The 13,903-nt window shown below is 36.5% G+C and overlaps 2 protein-coding genes across 2 annotated transcripts; one reads left to right on the plus strand and one right to left on the minus strand.

The window, feature by feature from the left end:
- The first annotated feature begins 740 nt into the window (after positions 1-740).
- On the plus strand, positions 741-3,460 carry LOC125839535 (40S ribosomal protein S3a). The gene is made up of 7 exons (XM_049518522.1): positions 741-875; positions 990-1,037; positions 1,357-1,462; positions 2,188-2,325; positions 2,407-2,592; positions 2,831-3,031; positions 3,151-3,460. Exons 1-7 carry the CDS (start codon positions 865-867, stop codon positions 3,241-3,243), a joined length of 783 nt encoding a protein of 260 aa, XP_049374479.1. The 5' UTR covers positions 741-864; the 3' UTR covers positions 3,244-3,460.
- Positions 3,461-4,276: 816 nt separating this feature from the next.
- LOC125839515 (protein NETWORKED 1A-like) lies at positions 4,277-12,766 on the minus strand. Its single transcript, XM_049518498.1, has 5 exons — positions 12,515-12,766; positions 11,850-11,932; positions 11,528-11,715; positions 6,152-10,410; positions 4,277-5,736 (listed from the first exon to the last, which is right to left on the minus strand). Exons 3-5 carry the CDS (start codon positions 11,625-11,627, stop codon positions 4,513-4,515), a joined length of 5,583 nt encoding a protein of 1,860 aa, XP_049374455.1. The 5' UTR covers positions 11,628-11,715; positions 11,850-11,932; positions 12,515-12,766; the 3' UTR covers positions 4,277-4,512.
- Positions 12,767-13,903: the final 1,137 nt, after the last annotated feature.

The raw sequence follows: 13,903 nt of genomic DNA on the forward strand, positions 1-13,903 counted from the left end.
TATAAATTATTAAATATGTATGAATCTTCAACCTTAAGCACTTCATTGGCTAATTCAAGTAGCAAAAATATAATTTGAAAACACACGCGATTATTGAAAATATGCACATTGCCTTTCATCTAATAGTCGAATGAGAATACACACAACTATTTTTGAAAAAATATAATTTGAACCAAAAATGTCTAATTGAAATATTTATTAGGAGTTGGAATATTTAATTAAAAAATGACTTAGTTCAAATAGTTAAATAAAATATCTTGACAAGTTTAAAAGGTTAGTTACATATTAAGCCTTGATTTTCTAAACGAAACTCTCTGCCCGCCTTGCCTTTCCATTGATCCATTGAGACAAAATTTGGAACTTTCTATCCTCTTGTCTAGCAGGTAAAGATTTACCTTTGTGGAAAGGATATATTCATTCGAATCGACATGAGAGTTCGACTACATTCTCAGAATTTATATTATATAATAATTAAAAGAGATTGACCTTCTTGCTTCTCTCATGTTACACTCCACTTCCCGCCAATCCCTTTTTCTCCTCGATCCACAAAGACAAAATATAAAAATGATGCCAATAATTCATCACGGAATAAATAGCTCACTAAATCGAGATCGCTAACTAATACTAACCCCCACCCTTCTCAACCACAGACCAAGAAAAGAGCCAATCGAGCCCACAAGCTTAAACCAATTTTTGAAAAAAGGCTGAGCCCATTAGTTAATAGTGAATAATAAAAAGCCTAATATCTGAATGGGCCAATAAGATCTCATTAGGGTTAAATTGTTAGGGTTTGCCATTGAAGCCGTCGTCGAGCTCACTATAGTTCTGTGTTTCTCTCTCTTACCATAGCTCAGAAGCTCGACCATGGCCGTCGGGTATACTCTCTTTCTCTCTCTACAACTCAAAATTCACCTTTTTGCAACATTTATGCTTCAATGTACAATTATTTTTTTATCTCTAACTTTTTTTGCAATTTTGTTGTATTACAGTAAGAACAAGCGAATTTCCAAAGGCAAGAAGGGAGGAAAGAAGAAGGCGTAAGTTCTTTTTTCCTTAGTTTTATACCAAAGTTTCAATCTTTTTTGTTAAATATGTTTTAAATGTTTATTTTGTCTAGTCACCTTATCAGTATTGCTATTTTAGTATAGTGTTACCTATTGTTTTCATTGCTTCAGTTATCGTATTATTTGGTTGTTGTTACTGGTTGCATTTCCGTATTTCCTTTTTCAAAGATATGAGCCAAGGGTTTATCGGAAACAGCCACTCTATATTTTACTCTCCCCGTACCCCGTTGTGAATTACACTGTGTATGATGATGTTGTATTTTGTTGATTTGATTCTTTTTGGTGGATACAGAGCTGATCCATATGCTAAAAAGGATTGGTATGATATCAAGGCTCCATCAGTATTTGGTGTCCGCAATGTAGGGAAGACCCTTGTAACCCGTACACAGGGTACAAAGGTAATTATTTGCTTTAGTCTTAATTTTAAGAATATCATACATTCACTATATAATATATATTTTGGAATGTTAGAGATACATAGGTATTTTAGTGGTTTGCTTATGTGGTTTTGAATATTGGCGAGTAATTGAAGTTCTCTTTGATAGTTTTTTCCATTGACTAATTGTTATTTATCATCAATTGATGACGTTTAGTGGCTTAGAAACAGCTGAAGTTTGATCTGATGTGTCATTGTGCTAAATATAGTGGAATTAACTTATCGTGTAGCTGAGAAATTTGCAAGTTTTGTGATTTTAGAATCTTCATTTAACTTCTTCTTAAACATGGTTAAGAATGTTGACTTTAGTCATTTGATTGGATTGAGAAATCTAGATGAAGCTTGACGTATGGGGAAGGTCTCTGCTAGTGAAAATGCTAACTATATTATATGAAAGTGAACTTTGCGTAGCAAAAATAGTGCTGTCTCCTAGAATAGAGTCTCCTAGAGTAGAGAATGAACAATTGAGTTCAAGCTCTATTTTGACATAAATTCGGAATAATATTGGAAACCTCTTCTGAGTTTTGAGTCAATTGGACTAAATTATGGGCATAGTATTACTATCTTCTTGAATTCACAATTGTTAAGGTATTCACCCTTTTTTTAGCCATAGTAGTTGGTGTGAATTGTGAACTATATATAAAAAAACACGATGTAATGAATCTTAATGTTATTCCTTCATTCCAGATTGCTTCAGAAGGCCTGAAGCATCGTGTGTTCGAAGTGTCATTGGCTGATCTTCAGAATGACGAAGATCACTCCTTCAGGAAGATTCGTCTGAGAGCTGAAGACGTCCAAGGAAGAAATGTCTTGACAAACTTCCATGTATGACAATGAACTAGACTTTTTTTTCTCCTATTCTTTATCAAAATCCTCCTACCAACTTTTTTTGGTTAAAATGGTCAGGGTATGGACTTCACCACAGATAAATTGAGGTCACTTGTAAAGAAATGGCAATCATTGATTGAGGCTCATGTTGATGTTAAGACAACTGATAGCTACACCTTGAGAATGTTCTGCATTGGCTTTACCAAAAAGCGTCCAAACCAACAAAAAAGAACCTGCTACGCACAGTCAAGCCAGATTCGCCAGGTAAATGCAAATGCTTGTTCAAATCTTAACAAGTTTTGTTCCAATTGTGATATAGCAATATTAGTTGTGTGATAAATGGAAATGCTTGGTTTAAATTTTCTCAACTATTCATTTTGATGTGCACAAGTCAGAAGCAATATAAATAATGTAGGGATGAGTACTAGTGCTTACACTTCCCCATCCTGTATTTTGCTAAAATCATTGATCTCTACTCTCTTTTCAAAACAATTGTTTTTAGATTCGTCGCAAGATGCGTGAGATCATGGTTAACCAGGCACAATCGTGTGATTTGAAAGACTTGGTCCTGAAGTTTATTCCTGAATCAATCGGTAGAGAGATTGAGAAGGCAACTTCAAGCATCTACCCTTTGCAGAATGTGTTCATTCGCAAGGTCAAGATCTTGAAGGCTCCTAAATTCGACCTTGGGAGGTTGATGGAGGTAATTTTGCTGTTCCCATCTCCACTAATATTAATTTCCATTTCTTGTCACTTTCAGTATTACTGAACTCCTACCTTTTCAGTATTAATGTGGAGATTACTGTTTCTTGGTTGTGGTAGGTTCACGGTGATTACTCAGAAGATGTCGGTGTGAAGGTGGATAGACCGGCAGAGGACGTTGCAACTGAGCCAACTGAAGTAGTTGGAGCTTAAATATGTTAAAGATTTTCATAATCTGTTTTATGAACTTGCTTGTGGCTTAAATAGTTTTTCACTAAATGAGTTAGTAGGTTACCTTCATGTATTACTTATTTTGTGTTTCTTGAGAGTTTAGGAACAGATTCAGAAGGAAATTTTACACTACATTATATGATGTTTCCCAGTAAAAATGGGTAGTAATGCTTTTACAGTTTACCCACTCTATTTTTAATTTTTGCTTTGTGTAATTGTCTTAAATCCACCAAAGTAAGATTTTTCTGATAGAAGCCTCTGAACTCACTTTGTGAAAGTGAATACATATATGGGTCATAAGAATTACTCCAGTATTCACTTGGAAGAATTATAAGTTATTTGAAAATTAATGTGTGATATGAAAATTTAAATTTCAAATTTGTTTATATTAGTACATTCAAGTATGAACAATACTTCTAATATTCTTTGCTTAAACGTCAACTAAATACAATTTTAATTTTAATAATTTCAAGTAAAAACGCCCACTTAGAGTTTCTGGTGGGTGGAAATAAGCATTTTAATCTTGGATAAATTGTAGAATATGTTATTATTAGGTTGGTACAATCTTTATTTTTGTATTATTTCTATTTCTCATTCTATGTGATGAAAAAGTATTCTCTGATTATTAATTCCGGGAAATTTTTAGAAAAGATAGGTTAAAATTTGAAATAAATTTATTCTAATTTATCTTTCTTTAAACCAAATACACATTTGAAAATATACTTTTGTATTTTTTATTTTTAATTAATTAATGTAGTGAACCAAATACCTAGACTAGATTATGATATTGCAATAACTTGTTCCCATTCAAATGATCCCTTGGTGTCTGATCTTTAGATTAGACTTGCGGTGTTTCAATATAAAAGAAAGTGTATATACCTCTTCACTGGAGCATTCATGCTCCTCCTCACATGTCAAAATTATCTCAGCCTCGTTTTTTCATTTTGGCAAAAAGAGAGAGAAAGTAGCTAGTTAAGAGACTTGCCGAAATGTATATGCAAAAGCTGAAGCATAGTAGTGGCTCCATGCAACACCTAATATTAGATACCATCAAACTGATAAGAGTTTCAGAAAGATTAAAATTACAAAACACAAAAGCATTGCTAAAATTCTTTAGGCAGTTAAAGGTCTAAATAACTGAAATAATAGCAATGAGAACAAAGCTTATTTGGAATTAGATCCAACCTAACTCTTAACACTTCCCCTAAAACTAAACAAGAATCAGTTTTTTTCAAGAAAAGGTTAGAACCATTAGACGCGATATCTGATGCTGCCATTATTGCTGCTGCTGCTACTGGAAGGTCTAAAGCAACACATAGGACTCTTCTTTTTCTTCTCGCTGTTCCTCCTCCCAATATAGATGAAGTTCTTCAGTATGATCCCCGTGCTGCTCCTGGAAAATTTGCTCCTAACTTTGCTTTTCTTTTCGTCATCCAGTTTCAGCAAAATGTACTGAATTTTCTGAATCTCTAGCTGCAACCGTCCTATCTTCTCAGACCCTTTTCTTGCCTGTTCTGCCACTCGCTTTTGACGGATATTCATGACCTCTTTCGAGTCTGCTGAACCACTGCTTGGAGAATAGGATGTACTTTCCTCTGTATTCTTCATCAATTGGCTATTCAAATTCACCAGATGTACGACTGTTTCCTCGACTTCTTGTAGCTGCTCCTTAACTGTTTCAAAATCAAAATTTTTGGGTTTTTTGGCCTTTTTGTTTGCCTCCAAATTTCTTCTCAGGCTATCAACAGTCAATTGAAGACTCATCAATTTCTCTGCATCGGAAGCAAGTCGCTTGAGAATCTTCTTGTTCATTTCTTGATTTGCCTCAGATGAGTTCTTTGATAACTCTAACTTGTCCACACTCAACTCCTTCTCCACTTCTGATTCTGTAGGTGGATGTTTGCTCCTCCACTCCAAATTCCTAAATTGGTTGTGCATGATAGTCCCCCCCACCGTTGGATGATTTGCCCGTTTCTTCAAATCATTCACGCTACGACTGAGGCTGCCGCCTTCTGCAGTTTCCCACAGTTCAAGCATTTGATCGTCTACTCTCTCTGCCGCAGAATGAGCTCTTTTAATTCTTTCTGGTGAGCTATCAGAAACATGATCAAGTGGTATATCTTTCATTAGTGTCCCATTTTTGGCTTCAAAGGACTTGGGTTTTGTCTTCCGTCGATTACGATCATCATCATGCTCCTTCTGGTGACTCCTCCTTCCTGCAACCTCATGTTTTTCTCGATCCAAACTGGGACGAGATTTTATTGACTCAACTTCACTTGCAGTACTATCTCGACCAGGCTTGATGTGTGAAGGTTGATGCAAAACAGGCGTGTTCATGTCTTCCACTACTTTCTTAACTGCTTTAATCCTAGTCCTCAGCTCCTGCAAATCAAGAACGCCTTTTGGCATGATGGAATGACCATCCGTCAGCTTGTTGGAGCTAATTTGACCGGACTGAACCTCAATTTCAACACACTGCAAATACAAACAAGAAAGAACAAAATTTCAGCAAAAAGTTGGAGATAATTGCTACATTCTAAGCTTGAAGCCCAAGAACAGAGGAAGTAAATGAGAATAACACTTAGGAATGCTGATGCTTCCCGTCAGATATGTTCTGGAGCACTTCAATTTAGTTTTCAAGTATACCCACAAGTCAACTCCGAAATAATAATACGAGTGTTAAAGTAATGTTTGTTCAACTTGATAACCGTTGAGAATCTATTGCATGTTATGACTCTCAGCAAATATGGAAGAAACTTTTGAGCAATCAAATCACTTATTGATGATATAAAGCAATGGGCATGTACAGAAAGACCAGAGGTCCATTCAAACCTAAACACAGAGAAAAAGAAAAAACCCAACACTGCTTACTTATGATAAAGTACATTACCTTTGCTTCCTGAGAGCGAGCTAGATTAAATTTCATGAGGAGCAGAGCATTATGCTCAAGCGAAACAATGTCATCCCTCAGAGAAGCAATTACAGGAGCATATGAATGTAACTGTGACTTCAGTTCTCCAATTTCACCTTCCATCGAAATCATTTTTCCTTTCATTCGCTGAATCTCCAAACCCTTGGAAGCATTTTTATCCTCGAGGCTTTCACACACCTCAGTCAACTCATTCATTTTGTTTTCCAGTAGTACTTCACGAACGGAGGAGATCTGGAGATCAAAATAAAAGGTTGCTGCCTCTGCCTCCCATAGTTCAAACTCATAGTTCTTCTCTTGAAGCTCTGAACTCAGATATTCTTCTCGCATTCGTTGCTCTTCAATTTCTTCATGCAACTTACCCAGTTCAGCTACCAAGTTCATATTCACTTCCCGAAGGACTTCAATTTCTTGGTTTTGAGTGGTATTTGTACTTGATATTTCAAGCATCTTCTTTTCTAGAATTTCATTTGTCAGTATGGATTCTTGACGGTCAGTTTTTAGCACATCCAGAGTCGTACACAATTCCGAGTTCAAATTCTCAGATGCTATAAGCTTCTGCTTGGCTTCCAAGAGTCCTGCTTCCTGCTTATCAATTGTTTCTTTTCCAGTGGAAAGTTCCAACTTCAAATGATCGTTTGATTCCCTTACTTCATAGAGCTCCTCTTCCAGCCTTTGAACTGATTCCTTCAGGAGTAAGTTTTCAGTTTCCTTCATTTCCAGCTTCTCCTTCAATATGCCCATTTCCTTGTCAAAGTCACTGATAACACCATGAAGATTGTGCATATCTTCAGATATTGACTTCAGCTCAGCAGATTTCTCACTACCAAAACTACTCCAAACTGTAGAGAGATTGCTAAGAGCAAGTGTATCGAGTAAGAGTGTATCATTTTCCTGCCCCACCATCAATTTCTCCTCCCTGATCTCTGTGATCTTTTGCAACAAAGTTCTATTTTCCTCAAGAACTTGGGAGTATTTCTTTTTTAATCCAGCATAAGCTGTCTGCAACTCATCATGCTTGACACAGAGACTCCCAACCTCTGCATCAAGTACAGCGGTTAGTTGACTGCCTTTGCTCACTTCCAGTCCCAATTTCTTATTCATCTCCAGAAGTTCGTGATTGTCTTTCTGCACTGTGACAAGCTTCTCTGCCATGATATTGAACTCCTTCTCTACAGATTTCTTCACTGACTCAAGTTCAAAGGCCTCTGATTTCAGCTGTGTAAGTAAAGTTACAAGAACAGAGTTTTCAACAAATACCTGCTGCTTATCATCCTCACATTCTCTGAGCGAACATTTTAGATGCTCGATATTGCCCAAAATATGATGAAGAAATGTTTGCTCATTTTCCACCCTATCTTCAGATACAAAATCAGATTCATTGTCAAGGGCCTTGAAAACCCGATATATCCCCAGTCTCAACCTTTCGATTTCATCTAGCAAAACTTCTGCTTCTACCTGTTGCTCAAGGCTCTCATTCTCTAACTCTGTAATCAGTCTGTCAGCCAATTTTGATGCCTCAACATGTTTCTGACAGTCCACCAATAAAGTATAATTCTTTTCTTCCATGTCTTGGATGAATTTCTGCAGGATGAAAATTTCACACTGGGCTTTCATAGCTCTGTCAAGCTCCTCTTCAAATTCTTTCTTCCTCCACTTACTTTCTTCTTTTAGGAGATGAATATGGTTCTCCATACTCAGTAATCGGGTCTCACTCTGATGAGTAAGTTTTGCCCTTTCTTGTTTCTCCATTCCAACTGCAACTCTCAGTTCTTCAACTTCTAAGCTAGTTGCTTTTTTGTCCTTTTCCAGGCAAGAATATTTTTCTTCCAATCCTGTAAATCTTGATTCCAGATATTCTAGTCTCCGTTCAACATTTTCCAACTGAAGCTCTAGGCTACCTCTTTCAGCAAGAAGATTGGACTTCTCATTCTTCAGCAATTGACAGATCTCTTCTAAACCCTTGGATTTTTCCCTCAGACCTTCAAGTTCAATTTTTGCACCAAAAAGAGAGTTCTCAAGAACAGCATTTTTCTCTAGGAGTTTCTGCATGCTATCAGTTATAATTTGCAACTGAGATAGCAAAGAACCTTTCTCAGCAACAAGGGTCAATTTTTCTCCATTGAGAATTTGGCAAGACTCTTGAAGTGCCCTCACCTTTTCCTGCGATCCCTGCAACTCGCCATTCACATCTGAGAGGGAACTCTCCAAAACAGCCTTCTTTCTCAGAAGTTCATCCATGTCCTCCAGCTTTTTGTGAAGGACTTCTTTCTCCTTTCTATCCTTCTCAGAGATTATTCTCAGCTCTGAGCTTTCTTCCTGCAAGTTCTTTATTGAAGACTCGATACACTCAGGGTTTAAACCTGCACTCTTCACTTGCTCCACCAAAGCCTGGTAGCTCCTGTTTAGGTCCTTGATTTCCTCGTTCAAACATGAAATGTCTTTCTGAAGTTTGTTATTAAGTTCCACTTGTTCAGCAACCTCCTCTTCGAGTCTCGTTTTCATCTTCCTCAGGCTAAGGATTTCATTTTCCAGATTCTCCTGTGAGAAGGTCGATGACAATTTCAGTTCACTCAGGCTTTGATTTTCATCCTTCATTCTCCGAAGTTCATCTTCCAAACTATTTTTGCTTGTTTCCATGTCCTTCAGAAGTTGAAGACCATTTTTGAGCTCCAATGCCAGTGCTTTCTGCTCCTCTTGAGATTGAGAGTGCAAGTTTTGCAAAGCCAAAAGCGAGGCTTCAATTTGTGCATGCCTCAAGTGCTCATTTTGCAAATCACTTTGAAGTTTCTCCAGCTCCCTTTGCTTCTGAGAAAGCTCTTGATCTTTCATAGTTATCTTCTTTGCCAAGTTATCTGCCTCAGAGTGCAATGACTGATTTGATGTCTCCAGCAGAAAACACTTCTCTTCAGCATTTCTAAGCTTAGCAGCACCCACTGAAAGCTCACCATTAAGGCGTTTTACATCCGCTTGTGCACGAGATAGTTCATTCTCAAGTTTGGATATTTTCTCCAGACAGTTTTTATACTCAAGGACTGAGACTTCTTTCTTCTCAGTTAGCTCCATAACAAGATCTTTCAGTTTCTTTATCTCACTTTCAGCTCTATCGGCTTTCTCACTAAGAAGTCTGGATTCTTCTTGAGACAGCAAGAGTTTTTTCTCCAGTTCAGATATCTGTTCCAGGCATTGTTTGTACTGTTGAAAACAACAGTCCTTTTCAGACTCTAATTTAAAGATCTCATTCCTCAGATGCTGAACTTCACTTTCCGCCTTAATTGCTCGCTCATTTACTCCTTTCGTGTCTTCATGTGCTTGAGAAGCCTTATCCTCCAAACTGGATATCCGTTCCAAATACTCCTTGTGTTTGCTCAAAGCAGCATCTCTTTCAGCCTCCAGTTTGATAAGTGATTCCTTCAACTTCTGAGCTTCATTTCCCGCTTCACTGGCCCGTTCATTGAACTTAAGGGAGTCCGTGTGTGCAGCACTGAGATCCCTCTCTACAGCAGACAACTTTTCCAGGCATTGCTGATATTGCAGGAATGTAGTTTCTTTTTCCACCTCGACACCAGCTAGGGCTTCTTTCAACATTTGAACTTCACCTTCAGCTTGACCTGCACGCTCCGACTCAGCAAGAACTTTGGCCTTGAGGTTTTCATTCTCAATTGATAATTCAGAAACTTGAGAATGCAAACTTTGTTCTTTTTCTTCTGTATTGCCGCTCAATCCTTTCTTTAAGGTTCCCTCGAGGAACTTTGAGTTCTTTAGCATTTCTTCTCCAGCCCCAAGCATCTCATACAATTGTTTTAGACCCCACTCACTTGCTCCCTTATCATCACCACTCTTCTGTACAGCATGCATTCTTGACAGCAATAACCCCACTGCATGCTGATGCAAGTCACCTGTATCAGGAAAATCATGAGCTCCACGCAACACTTCTGGACTATGTGGCTCTCCTGCATGTGCGGAAGATTTCACTGGTGAATCTTCAAGAAGAAAGGGTACTTGGTCGGGAAATGCCTCTGACATGGTTTTCTGAGCCTGCTTAAGTTCGCCTGATACATGGTCATATCTTTCAGCTAACGCTCGGTATGCCCTGTAGAACTCCTCAACTAATTTCATTAGTTCAGGCCTTTTCTTGTAGTACATTTCAGCCCTTCTTGCAAATGAATCGGCATCTTCTTCAATGAGCTTGATCATTGCCTTCACTTTAGAATCCATTTCTGCGAAAATAATAAATAAAACAGGTTAATTCCTCATTTTGGATGAGACCATCCATTACAAAGAGTTCGTACAAACTTTTCCAGTTAAACAAGCAGGAGACGTTAAATCAATAAGGCGGAGTCCCTATTTAGTTTCAAAAGCCTTTGCCATTATCAGTAAACTAAGTACGGCTTGCGGTCCCCTGTGAAAATTTTAAAAACATAAAGATGTAAGTTAAGTTTGTTAAAAGTCTGAGGGAAGCCCATAACACCCTTCACAGAAGATCTACCTCAGAAGGGGGACATAACGCAAAGACTAGTCAGAACATAGACTCAAGGTAAAAGCCTTGGAATGGTAGTCTTGCTTTTCGGCAGAAAGATAAGTTATGTAGGCACTCCAACCATTTCGTGCAAATGTAACCTACAGTAGAGAAGGCCAATAGAACAATGATACACACATTAAATACTCGGGTGAAGAACCTCCCATGTTGAAAAAAAAAGGGCAGCCCAGTGTGAGAAGCATCCCACTTTCATGCAGGTTGGGGGAAGATCGGCACACCAAGGGGCTCAAACCCATATCTATAGGTCACACGAGATAACTTTACCATCGCTCCAATTCAAAAACCTCCCAACTTGAAAACCCCAAAAAATTGCAGGAAACCAAATTCCCAGGCACATTATATACATATGCCCCACAATGGCCACATTGTTTAAATACAAGATCTTATGGAAAAAGCATAAAGAGAGACACGGGGCAAAGCATTTGAATAAGGAGTATGATCTGATCGTGCATGAAGCAATGTTTTGAGAATAAAAGGGACACACTTGAGCATGTATGAAACCTTTCAACACAATACAATAAAAACAATATCAAACTCTAGGTGGCAAATGTATTTGTTTCTTTTGATGCTTTCATGAAATGCAAGAAGCAGATGGTATCAAGTTCGACAATCATAGTTCGATTCGAGTGCAATCATCCTGTATTTAGAAATCCCTATTTATGATTTCGTAAAAAAACACAACATAGAAGACACAATTAAAAACACTAGAGATCTCGTTGTCCTGATAAAAATGTATAAAGAATTAAGCAATGACAAGGAGAACAAAGACAAAGGGAACCAAGTCTCTAGATACTCACCAGTAAGATTCTCTTGAAGCCATTTTGAGTTCTTAGGGATATGACTATCCCACCACCACGAGTACTTGCGCCTGGAGTTGGAATGTGGCAAGGTTGCCATGACTCCAGCAAAGAACAAAAAAACAACTGGATTTATTCTTGCAAAATACTGGAAATTGTACACTTTAAAGTGCTCAACTACCAATCCCCTGAAGCAAAGAGAAAAGAACAAAACATCAAGAAGAAAGCAAAAAAAAAAAACAATTTTGGGGTACAGGATCAAGGCCTAGAGATCATAACTATGTGAAATGAGAATTGAAGCTAATACATCAATGCAAAGTACCTGCTCTGCCAGACACAAACCACAGCTGCAGCTACAGTTACTTTTCAACTTAAAAGTTCCAATGCCAGTGTACCAAAGGCAACCTGAACAGATTAAAAAAAACTGATTGAGAATCAAGCCTCATACATTACAAACTGTTAATTATAAACTATGAATATCTCAAAAACATGGAAAAATTATCCATTTGTTAGATAAGTATATCTCATAGAGATTCAATTGATATGCACATCATAATTTAACAGAATTTTCCAAGAATTCACCAATTGACAAGATTTATCAAGTCCATACAAGAAAGAATAGAACTTCTAATTCTGATCAAGGCCTCATAAATAGACTTGTCAAGTAGCAAAATCAGAATGGAGAAATTATCAGTAACTCTTAATTAACCAAGACTCTTTTTTTCCCCTGATTATCAAGATTTATAATACTCCAACATGAAAACTAAAGATTCTAAGCAAATGAGCAAAATTAAAACCACAAAAAAATCAATCTTTTTTTAAGAATCAAACAAAAACCCCACCAGAACAACAAAGTCTACAACCCAAAAACTGATACAACAAGTTACATTGACACACAAAACCTCAAACACAGAAAACAGTTCCACATCAAGAAACAAGCAAAAAAGATTGGATCTTTACAACAAAAAACCAAAATCAGAAAGTTACCCAAGATAACAGAAATCTGAATTAACAGAAGTCTGATTAGCAGCTATGATTTTCAAGAACCAACTAGCTGCTTCATTCCCTCTTACCCATTTCCTTTCTTGCTCTCCCTTTCTCATTCACTCTCTCTCTTTCTTTATCCTCTAGTTGGTACAGTGTCAATGTGACAATCTGTAAAAAATAGACAAAATATGAAAAACAAAACCTTCAAGATTGCACCTTTCAATATAGGTTCAACTATACACACTCTGTATAATGTATGTATGTATAGGTGGGGTGGGGTGGGGTGGGGTGGGGTGGGGTCGAGTGGGGTGGGGGGTGGGGTAAAAAAGTTGACGTTGTAAATGGAGTAAATGTGCAAACAAAAAAGGAAGTAATGATACTAATCAATTTGATTTCTTGAAAAAAAAAATTGAAAAAAATTATTTGTTGAGATTTTGTCGGCACTTTATAGGGTAATACAACTCTTGTATACTCATGATCAAGAATGGGGTTTGCTTAATAATTTTTTTTTGGACTAATATATCCCTTGCTTGGGATCTAAAAAAATGTTCTTTCTTGGGTCTAATTCCAATTTTTAAACATTTTTTTAATTATTAATTTACTTGAAGTTAAATTCTTTATGGGATTATGAGAAGCAAACCAAATCTTTTCTTTATTCTTTGCATTTTTATAAATGATCCTCCAAATATTTCTTTTTAGTTTTAAATTTTAACATAAAGAATAAAAGATTTACTCAAATAAAAATTATTCTTTGTTTAGGTGAATCAACTTGGGAGAATTTTGACATTTGTTTGAGTCATTGTAAGTACAAAGAATTCGCCAAAATACGATTCTACAACCAATTATGTTAATTCGAATAAGATTTATGAATTGAAGTTGTTGCAAGTTTCGATAGAATAACGTTGAAATAAAATTTGAAAAGATATTAATAAGATGTGGATGAAGAAATTCTAGTCGCATCAAATTATGTTGCAGATTTTATCAAGTTTCGATAGAATAACGTTGAAGTAAAATTTTAAAAAATATTAATTAGATGTGGACAAAGAAATTCTAGTCACGTTAAATTATGCTGCAGATTTTATCAAGTTTCGATAGAATAACGTTGAAGTAAAATTTTAAAAAATATTAATTAGATTTGGACGAAGAAATTTTGGTCGCATCAAATTATGCAGATTTTATCAAATTTCGATAGAATAACGTGGAAGTAAAATTTAAAAAAATATTAATTTGATTTGGACGAATAAATTCTAGTCGCATCAAATTATGTTGTAGATTTTATAGATTGACTATATATAACATATAATTATTCAATTAAGGTAAGTTGCTCTTTTAATGTTCTACTTTTAATTTTTGTGTATTTATATTTATATATAGAAATTTTCATTGAAA

Source organism: Solanum verrucosum, unplaced genomic scaffold, assembly GCF_900185275.1.
Source record: "Solanum verrucosum unplaced genomic scaffold, falcon-dt-bn FXZP01000306.1, whole genome shotgun sequence".
Classification (NCBI taxonomy): Eukaryota; Viridiplantae; Streptophyta; class Magnoliopsida; order Solanales; family Solanaceae; genus Solanum; species Solanum verrucosum.

Coding starts and splice junctions, on each gene's coding strand:
- LOC125839535 (XM_049518522.1), top strand. Junction 1,038..1,356: donor AAGGGAGGAAAGAAGAAGGC/GTAAGTTCTTTT, acceptor TGGTGGATACAG/AGCTGATCCATATGCTAAAA. Junction 2,593..2,830: donor AGTCAAGCCAGATTCGCCAG/GTAAATGCAAAT, acceptor AATTGTTTTTAG/ATTCGTCGCAAGATGCGTGA.
- LOC125839515 (XM_049518498.1), bottom strand. CDS start 11,627: ATGGCAACCTTGCCACATTCCAACTCCAGGCGCAAGTACTCGTGGTGG. Junction 10,411..11,527: donor GCTTCAAGAGAATCTTACTG/GTGAGTATCTAG, acceptor TTATTTTCGCAG/AAATGGATTCTAAAGTGAAG. Junction 5,737..6,151: donor CTCGCTCTCAGGAAGCAAAG/GTAATGTACTTT, acceptor TTGTATTTGCAG/TGTGTTGAAATTGAGGTTCA.